General features: G+C 43.6%; 1 protein-coding gene across 1 annotated transcript in view; it reads left to right on the top strand.

Moving 5' to 3' along the window:
• The window catches only part of ccnd2a (cyclin D2, a), a 21,524-nt gene extending 13,317 nt beyond the window's left edge, over positions 1-8,207 (top strand). Inside the window, exon 5 of the mRNA XM_083917286.1 lies at positions 6,329-8,207. Within this exon, the coding sequence (XP_083773412.1) occupies positions 6,329-6,502 (174 nt within the window). The 3' untranslated portion in view covers positions 6,503-8,207. The remainder of the gene's footprint in view (positions 1-6,328) is intronic.
• The last annotated feature ends 2,401 nt before the right edge of the window (positions 8,208-10,608 follow it).

The following is a 10,608-nucleotide window of genomic DNA, read 5'->3' as shown; positions in this document are numbered from 1 at the left end:
CTGCCAACATCCGTTAGGTGTCCACTGGTATTTATCTGCAGTAACTCTGTGATCCAAAGCTGAATCAGCTGCTGCAGTCGTTGGAAGCTTTTAGTCTCACGAGTCTTCAGTGAAATGCCACAATTTACTCATTTTATTTCCACTGAAGCACACTGTTTTCACAATATGTTAATGTTCATAAGCATTTTCATTTTTCTACCAGACCTGCAATTTCTCTGTTGGAAAATATCCCTGTTATTTATGTCAAAACGCTCAGAAATGAAATTAGTTGGAGTTGTGCGTGGAGAGAAGTTGAAATGTGGAAAATGTCATTTCTTCACTGGGATTCGGCTTTTCGCCCTATTTTTTTTGAGGCTATACTGCCAATATTTATCATGAGAACAAATTAATTTAAATGACTGTCAAACTAAGAAACTTACAATAATGTCTTTATTAAAAGAAATCCTGAACTGCATTGGTTTATATGTGGTCTTCTGTGGAATACACTTGCCTGGACTTGGAGGTAGCATGTGGCAGGTTTCTTTTCCTCCCCATCAGTCCGGTCAGGCTGCTCAGGGCCCCCTCATATAAAGAATCCTCTAAATCGAGCCAGGTTGAGAGCATATACAAATATGTTCTGTCGCTGACAGGAATGCTGGCCAGGCCGTTGTGTGGCTGTCTGGGTACAGTGAATGTTGCAGTGGTGGGTGAGTTGAGTCCAAACACAGGCAGGGCCTCTACTGACTCTGAGATGCCTGGCTTTCATCACGCAAATGAGAGCTTCAGCTTGCTATAGCTTACTGTAAGGGTGAGTAGGTAAGCTACAAAGGGTAAGGAGAGTGAGACTGTGAGGTGATAAGTTATTCTGTATTAGTCTCTTTGGGGAAATTAGTTTACTGCATTTGAGGGCGCACTCACACTGTCCTTCCGTACCGTGCCCAAACAGGTTTTACGGGTAAAGCCTAGTTCATTTGGCCAGTGTGAGTGCAACCGCACCGTGCCTAGCTGCGGCCACCTTGCCGTCCACAGCCCGTTTGAGAGAGGTGGGCTTTTGTAGAGCGTGTTTGCACATGTACGAGCACGAGCGTGCGCACGTGTACGAGCATGAGCACGAGGCCTGACGTCATTTTATGTGCGCCTGTTCGGACATAGAAAAAAAAAAAAGACGGACCATGCGCGGACATTTAACAACAACAACAAGGTTCACGTTGGTGTGATGCAGAGGTGGAGTGTTTACTGCAGATTTGGTCGGATGAAAATATTCAAAAACAGTCGACAAGACGCACAAAAACTCAGAGGTCTATGGAAAGATTTGTAAACAAAGCGACGCATCGTGATGACGTCGATCAATGCGTGTGACAGCATTCGCGCGAGGCCCAGGTAGGGTGAGAACAGGCCTGGCCCACGGGGGGAGAGGGTGGGGGGGAAAAGTACCCTAAAGCCCGGGGCAGGGTACGGATGGACAGTGTGAGTGTCCCCTTAATACCAAACATGACGAAAAGGGCTTTTAGTTAGTAATAATTTAAACATGAACATTTTAAGTTCGCGTGTGATCACTGCACAAGGATCAGATCAAAGGGCGTGACACATATCGGATCCCGAGCCTCAGTCCCGGTATGTTAAATTCTGTCCCAAAATGAGGCGGAGGCGGAGGATGAGGTGGAAGAAAGCTGTTGAAGTGTGAAAAGGACACTGGGGGGAGGTGGGGGGTGGGACAATCAGCCCTCTCTCGTCTCCTCCTATGGTCCATAATGCAGCGCTGCTGGAAAGCATGGCTCCCTCTGGTGCGAGCTGTGTGAAGTCTCGCTCAGCGGCTGAGGAAAAACAAATAGCTGACCTCAGCGGCACAGGGCCTCAGTGTGTTTAGGCTGCAAGGTCTTAGACTTGAGGGAATTAAGTCGCTCTGTGTCTCTATGATCAACTTCTCACATTCCTGGATTCAGACAAGCCATGGCTCGCAGTAAACACAGGAGGCAAAGCAGAGGGCACCCTTCCTAATTCAACATATATGAGAGGCTTTAGTATAAACTGCTAAGAAGCCAGTCAAAACTAAACACATAGAGTATATTTTTGTTTATAAATTCACTTAAGAACTTACAGACATAGGACATGTGCACCACTATACTATGTTAAAAAAAAAAGCCTAATGACCTACAAATAAGTAGTTGTCAGCTTTAATAAGTGGCTTCAGTGCTATTTACAGTGTTTGTCACTGGTTGAAAAAGGAAACAGTGATCATTGACCGTGTCACTTTAACACTTACCCTACATTATTTTCCCAAAAGCTAAACCACTTTATACGTCAATTCAATACCTCGACCTCGACCTCAGTTTTGACTACAGTCAACAGGGTGGTAGTATGAACCTGGGTCTAAATGTGTACACATAACATACTGTATTTGGTTTTGGCAGGCAGTGTAGAGGCTCGGCAAGATGGTCGAGGAGCAGTGTCTCATAGCCAGCAAGCCAAAGAGCCAGGCAAAAATGAAGGCAAAGCAAGTTTCGCCGACCTCTGCAGCTGCTGCTGCCAACAGCATCATGGCCAACGCCACCCCCCTGGCACCCTGCTGGCATCTGTGGTATCCAGATGCGATGGTTTACCAGTGGAAATGTGATAGGGCCAAGTCACCATCTTAGGCCGCTGAAAGAATGTGTTTAGCCTCACATACACCTGGTGTGGCCAAGAGGGGCTCCCTGTTAGGGACAGCAGACGGGGCCGTGTGCCTGAGAGCCAAGTCATACTGTGCAGAGAGAAAATATGAAGAATGTGTTGAGTTTCAAGTGGGAGGCTGATCAGATAAGACCTCCCCCTTAACTGCACAGGTCATCTGTAGTGACAGTAAGAAATATACTGTAGGATACAACACAAAGTTTAGACTAAAAGTTAGTGGCTTCCCTTTATTGTTTAGTGATAAAACAGGAAATAGAGGTTAGAGAAGTGTAAGGGTTTAGGAACACCACTTCCTAGATTTTGCTGTTTGTAAAGTCAATTTCTCTCAGCCTCTCATTCATCTTTTTTTTTGACCGGTCAGGCTCACTCTTCACATCAAGCAGCCATTTTTCTTTCACTCCTTATGGTCTTTCTTAACCTCCTTATCCATCTTTTTCTTCACTTTCTTCTTGGCTAACCAGTAAGAGGTGCACCAACTGGATCAGAGTATAGACTGCAGCATCCGCAATAGGCGCACTTGCTATGCATTCAGTCGGCGTGGTCCCTCAAGGGCATGGGCAGATGGCGACATTTACGTTATATGGACCGAGCCAGACACGCAGACATGAAAAGTATAAATCCCGCTTAAATCTTAATTATCATTTAAATGGTCTCAATTGTTACAATTTGCACAATGCTTGCGGATGGTTTATCATATAGAAGGGTCACTTGACCGAGTCAGATGCCTTCTTGGCATTCAAACTTATAATGTTTCATAAATCCCACTGAAATCTTAAATATCACTGCCATTGTCAAAAAAATTTCAGAATCAGAATCAGAAAAATAGCAATTGCTCAGTTGTTACAATTTGCACAATGGATGGATGTGAAATGAAATGTGATTTTTCTCTGGGAAAAATTCTGCCGTGTTGAAACCAGAATGCTTGCAACAAAGATGCATTTATTAAGAAAGGTTATTTCTATTAACACAGCCTGTGGCGTCACCACTTGCGGTGTTTCGGTATGCAGGCCAAAGAAAGAGAAAGGTCACATTTTCTATTGTAACTTGTGGAATTTCAAGTCATGTGGTAACTCCTTATTTCCAGTGTCAGCCTCCGGATATTTTGTTTTAGGAATCCCTGAGATCCGTTGTGAGTGTTTGTTTCAGCTGTCTGACCACCAATTCCTCCCAGAGTAGCTAACACTGTCTTGTGTGGTACAGTCAGCAGTTAAAACACATTCCATGGCTTCACACATTTCTTCCTCTTGGTTTTGTCTGTCTGCACGACTTCCCCCCCTACCGCCAGTGTCACAAAGGCCGCCCAGGGATAAAGTGCCTGCCTTGATTTGTTAGAAAGACAGATTGTTGCAGTATGATGTATGTTTGAGGTGGAGCAGATGGAGGAGCATAAGGACAAGGGAGGTTCTGCGGTGGTTATGTGTTTTCCGGGTTGAGGCTGCAAAATAGGATGCTTCAGTGTAGTGCTACATCCCATGGCCAACTTATTCAGCGCTGTTGGCCCCCTCCTTAGTATCCAAGTACCTAGAGCTTCTTTCAATACAGTATTGGTGTTTCCAGTAGTCACACATTGAAGTCATTAAAGTTTCTCTAAAGCCCATGAGGCTTGGCATGGGAGATGGGGGTAGAATGCTTTTTAAGAAGTGTAGGCGTGCATTCTTGCGGTAAGACACAGGCAGTTCCTTTACATGTTCTGTGCTTGACTTAATTTTCTCACAGGAATTGAGATTTTATGACCAATGGGGCACATTGGTCGCCTGTGTGTGTGTGCGTGTGTGCGTGTGTGCATGTGTGCATGTGTGCGTGTGTGCGTGTGTGCGTGTGTGTGCGTGTGTGTGTGTGTGTGTGTCTGTCTCTGGAGGAGATTAAGGGACATACGCTGCTCGGGTTTCTTCCACGTCAGACGCATTGCTGGGGGAAACATTCCCCCAGAGGCGCCCAGATTAGTCCAACCTCCTCAACATCAAATCATTCTTCATGGATTGTGACCCAAAAAAACTCTTGAACTAATCAATGGTAGATGCTGGAGAATAAAAGAGATGTCAAGACAGGAATGACATAATGCAGACTTTAGATATCAGCAAAACCCCTTAAGGCTGAGTCATTTTGTCAGAGATTCCAGTTGTAAAGACATCCTCATAGCTCCTTAACAACCATACAACAGAATTTCAAAAAAGTCAAAAACTCACGTAGTTTCCCTTCAACAACACGGTATTCACCCTGTAATGTGTCCTGCTGGTTGACCTATGACACTGTGACCTTTTGTCACTTACCCGTGTGCAGCTCCTGAAGAGCAATTCCGATGTGAGCGAGGCCTCAGTTCTCATTTCATCAAGGCCCAGCAGCACCAGGAGCTGTAACAAGGCTCAAACTGTGGCCCATCAGGTTTAAATTAGCTGTTAATTTCTAAAGAATGTTTCCCTGCTCCGCAAGCGGTACACTTTCACCTATCCCTCCGGCTGTGGGGCTCTCACAGTCATGTTTCCCACGGACGCCTCGTGCTTTAAGGCAGGGGGTTATGCATGCGTGTGCCTGTGCAGAGCTGAAACCGAGGAACTTGGCGTCAGTTGTGTTATAGTATTTCACCACCAGAGAGCAGTGCTAATGCTCTATCCGGTCTTTCGGACAGGAACTTTCATATAAGTTTGTTCTCTTGTAGCAGTCTGCTCTTAGTCCCGAATATCTTTTATAATCACAGTTCTTCACTCAGCAACAGTTTGACCTTTCTCTAACGCTCTTGCTAACAACCCATTTTAGCACCACTCTCCCCTCTACCCTCCCTCACGTCTCCCCCCTCCCGAGTGAGCTGCTCTCTCCTCATGCACTGCGCTGTCCCCTCTGTCAACCCTCCATCAGGGAAGGATATGAGGGCTCAGCGCTGATGAGAGGCACCTCTCCCAGGTGGATTCTCAGATTGCTGCGGCGGCCTTTGATGGTGAAAGGCGAGCCGACCAGGTCTCAGATGGATCCCCCGCAGGCAGGCAGGCACACAGACTGGCTCTCGTTAAAAAAGCACCACCTTTGTGTTCCCACAGGAGGTGGATGTAATTAACATAGCTTTAGTACTACCTGTGTTTTCAGCTGACGTTGTCAAGGCTACTTCTGTTTGCGTTTTGTGTGTGCTCTGGAATGACGGAGGTGATGGGATGGGTGGGTGGTTGGATCGGGGAGGCAGTGGTGTGCACGCAGGCTGTGCACATGCTAATGCATATGTGTGTATGTGCACATGAGCACTATAGGATGGTCTTCAGTGCACAACCATTGGTGGGCTGATGTAATGCTTGGGTACGGTCCGTGTCTGTGCTCAGCCCTGGTAGTAGCTGGAGCAGCTAGAAAGTCAGTGGTCATTTAAAACACTGGCCCCTCAGCTGCCACATCAGGGGCCCGTGCTTCTCATGCATTGAGTAAAAAATGTTATCTTTGTTGTTACTTGTTATGCAGAAACCCACTGAGAAACTATGGTCCTATATCTTTTGATTTAGGCCGAAACCGCTTGACGAAAGGCACGCTTAACCTCCTAAACGCATTAGATGATCCCCTTCTCTTTTGAATTTGACACTTGAGCATTTAAGACCGTTTAATTGACTTGATTTGAAAATGAGAGAAACTTCCTGCCCCCCTGTTCGCAGATTAAAATGTATATATTTTTACAGCTTGTCCTCCCTCTCTTGATACATTGCAGGATGTTCTCAAAGAGTGCCAGGAGCAGATTGAACGTGTGTTGGTGAGCAGCCTGCGTGAGGGGCGGCAGCAGCAGCAGCAGCAGCAGCAGACACAGAGAGGCCCCAGCGGGAAAGGCCTGGACGAGCTGGATCAATCCTCCACCCCAACAGACGTCCGCGATGTCAACTTGTGAATCACCAGAGGGCGTCATTGCACAGGATTTACAAAAAAAAAGCATCATGAAAAAAAGCTCAATTTTCTTAAAAGCAGAAAAAAAGAACAAAAGAACAAAAAATGTTAAAAACACAAGCCCTTTAAAAGAGAAAGAACAATGCTTGCTAGTTTTTTTTTTTGTAGATTTTCTGTTCTTCAGTCAAAAAAACACCTGCCCACGAAATAGATTTTCTATGATGTTCTAGTCTAAAAGCAACAAATTTGACACCAGATGAAGCTCTGTGGTGCCTTGGATATACAGAAGGGAAGCCAATCATATTTGCATTCTGCCTTTGATTGTATAGTATGATCTTTAAGTTATATTTTAACCATAGCTTGATAATGAGGCTGAGAAGTTGTGGAGACCATTCAGAAATTACATGGGATCTCGATGGGGCTTACGTTTTTTTCTCTCTCTGTTTTGTTTTATATGAGTATTATCACTATTACATTTGTGGCTGGTGTAAGAGAGGACACAGGCTCCTCGACTATCAGAAGGTCCACATGAGACAGACAGAGGAAGCAGTGAGAACATTATGTTAAAAGTGGGTGGGTCCCAATTCTATTGAAGAGGCGGGATGAAAATAAATATTAGTAGTATTGGTAATAATTATTATTATTAATATTATTATTGGACATTTTGGAACTGAGTAGTAAAGATTAATAAGCTCCTTTTGTCAGGCTGCTTGCGTGTGCGTGTGTGTGTGTATGTGTGTGTGTGTGTGTGTGTGTGTGTGAGACGTGATCTTGTATCGATATTAGCAGTGTGCATTCTATGGCGTGAGGCACACAAGTCGTAGACTTAAGGTTCTATGTTAAGGTGGATGCTACACGTATTTTGTCCAGCAGTATAACAGGGCATCTATGCTATATCACTGCCTTCATGCATTAACAACGTATCATGGTTCATTGTTGGCCAACAATAAACTCATGTGCATGCACTATGAGTGAGACAGAAAAAGATTTAGCGAAGGGACTTTGACTCAGAGCCCCTTAACTTTCTAAGAGCATTTTATTTCCTGAGGTGTTACACCTCAGAGGTCCCTGTGAGGTGTTTGTTTATTACTGCCATTCTGTTCATGAAATATAACAGATACTTCATTCTTTTTCACGTTGTTACGATATGGTGTTTCCTTCGTTGTGAAAGGCTGCTTTGAGTCCGGACAAAGTAGTAATGACCTCCCACGTGTGCAGCGTGTATGCCACATGTGAAAACAGGAGAAGCTGACGTCTTGGAGAAAGTAAGGCTGTGCTTTTTAAAGTCTGGAGGACGTTACTCCTCTGGATTAATTAGCAGTGAGGGAACAGGGTGTGGCGTGGAAGAAATTAGAAAGAGAGGGACAGTTTGCAACTAAGCAGTCACTGTGGAAATGTGGAACTGTGGAAGGCCTGTGAGTGCACAGCACAGGATGGCAGGAAAGAGAGGATTTTAGTGGTGCAGGAGCATGCTGCTGTGTGGAGGAGGTACAGCCAGTGGCTGGAAGATGATAACGAACAAAAAATGCCCAAGGGCTCACGATAAAACTTTGCTATCTGCATATTCGGACGGAATCATCATCATTACTCATAATGGATATCTACAATGACACAGCTAAGTGAACAAAAATGTTCTCGGTTTCCATTTGCGTGGAAAATTAAATGAGGAACTAAGACTGTATGCTGCCAGATCATGTGAGGATGAACTTTCTTGGAGGGAGGGAGGGGTGGGAGTGGGTTAGAGGAGTACAGGATGATAATATACTGTCAATGCATCTGGAGTCCCACATAGGGTTGTTTTCAGCTCCCCTATATGATTTCAATGGCAAAGCACTTTGAGAACATGCTCCCCAGGAGATAAGTAAAAATGAAATGCGTTGGGTGGTGATTGGAGGTGAATGGATGTTTTCTTTTTTCCTTGTTAGCCTTTTCTTTGGTTTACTTTGTAGGGCTGGTTTCCCAATCGTCAGACATACCCTTGTCACGCAAGATTAAAATTTAAAAAAGGCTTTCCACAGCTTGAGAGGAGGGGACATTCCGATTAAAAAAAACAAAACAGAAACATTCCTATTGAAGCAAAGTGCAAGTTGATGGGGAGTCCGACTGTGTCCGAGAATTTGGACAAATTAAAAACGCCAATATGAATTGGAAGAAAATGCCTACACGCAGAGTTCACTGATCCATGGGTTCTGTTTGATTTTATTTTACATTGTCAAGAAATGAAATATTTGTTTTTTACTTGAATTTTTCTTCCTATTTATCTGCATCACAGCCACAGATAGTCACACAGGGCAGCGATGAGCTACAAGATAGGGTGGTGTCATAACATTCAATATTTGCACATGTTCTTCAGAGGGCAATGAGGTTTGCATTTTAAAGACAGAGCAGAGCCTTTGTTCGAAACCACCTTAACTGATGTGTGTTGCAGTGGTTGGTCCGTTTTCTATGGTGCTGGCTTGTGCTGTTCAGGCTGATTGTCTGTCAGTGAACACATCTGTCCCTGTGAGCTTTGCTGCTTCAAATCATTGGCATGGGGGTTGATCAGCCAAACAGACATCAGCACGAAACAAGAGACGGATCATTTTTAATTTTTTTCTTTGTTTGTTTTGTTTTAGAGGACACAGCACAGTGTCTGTGACTTAATGCTTGAGTTTTTTCATGATGGTATGTGACTTTGCTGAGTGTGTGTCTGTCAGACTGAAGAAAAATGTGGGGATCTAATGTTTAAGTGATGTTTTTTTCAGTTGGGCAATTTAATGACATATTTGCCAAAACATCCCCATTGAATATTTGATATGACCTCTTCATTTTGCCTCTGTTTGCCTGATGTAAGCTCTCTCCCAAACTTAATGGTTGTGATTTTCTTTCCTGCGATTTATTGTTATATATTGAGACCACATTTTCAATTTGTGTTTGATATATTTTATGGGGTGACCAGGCCCGCAAAAGGGTTTTTTCTAAGATTTAGAGATACTGTATTCCAAAGTGAAGAGAGGACAGAGGAGGAGGTGTGAAGACATCAAGAAAAAAGTGTCAATATTTTTATTGAATTATTGTTGTCTTTTTGCGCTGCTAAAAGCTATGAATTTGTTTCATTTATACAAAAAATAACATTACCTAGTTGTGATGTGTCACTTGAGTGTGCTGCTATTTTATAAACATTTGTATTATAATATAATTATTTTACTGCTTAAGAGATACAGTCAGAAAAAACGAAGTAGATGGTGATAGAAGAACATGAAATGAGTATTCGACTGGAAATGTTCTTTGTACAGTTTGACAGTTTGCTTAGATAGCATGTCTCCTTTCCCTATTTTTTTTATATCTATTTTGCTCTCCTTCTTCAGTCACATTCTGTTTCAGTGGTATTTCCTATACCTCAGGATTACTGGACAAAATAAGAACAAAAACAAATCCATCACCTATACCTCTGCAGTTAGGTAGCCTGGAATGGAGGAGAATGAATTACAGTGAGGGCAGGAGGGGGGTGGGGGGGAGCAACGACAAATTAGCATTTTTGTGGATGATTCCCACTGTTTTAGTGGGAAAACAACTTGCTCAGTGAGATGGGAAACAGGAAATATGCAAGGTTTCCACTTGGACTAAACCTTTATTGGAGGGGGGGAGGCACAACAACACTGCAACATTTATTGTGTGGTGTTTGTTCCGTAGATAGTTCAAGCATGTTCATTTCTGTTCATGTTGGTGCTACATCTGACTTGTGTGCAAGAGAGGGGAGAAAAAAAAGCATTCCTATGATGGCCAAAGTACAGTTCTTGCTTTATACAACCACAATCACTCTGAATGTCAGTAAATATGGATTCTGTATGTGAGAAAGATACGTTTTGGTCTGAAATGTTTGTGCACCATTGAAACTATAAATATGTTGATATCTGGAAGTTTCAATGGTGCCGATTTCCTTTTGGGTTGCCCCCCTCCCCTATAACTCATATCATGTACCTCAAATGTCTGTTGCACAACCTCTGTTCAATAAACTTCTGCTTTAAAGGGTGTGACACCACATCAGCTCACTATTTCCCACGCTTGTGTTCCTTTTAAGCTGTGTCTTACTGTTTCATGATCAATAGACTAGTTTGTACGTGAGTCAGC

The sequence above is a fragment of the Echiichthys vipera genome (assembly GCF_963691815.1).
Source record: "Echiichthys vipera genome assembly, chromosome: 7".
In the NCBI taxonomy this organism is placed as follows: Eukaryota; Metazoa; Chordata; class Actinopteri; order Perciformes; family Trachinidae; genus Echiichthys; species Echiichthys vipera.
The sequence above is the reverse complement of the archived record's forward strand: the minus strand, read 5'-3'. Positions and strand labels throughout refer to the sequence as shown.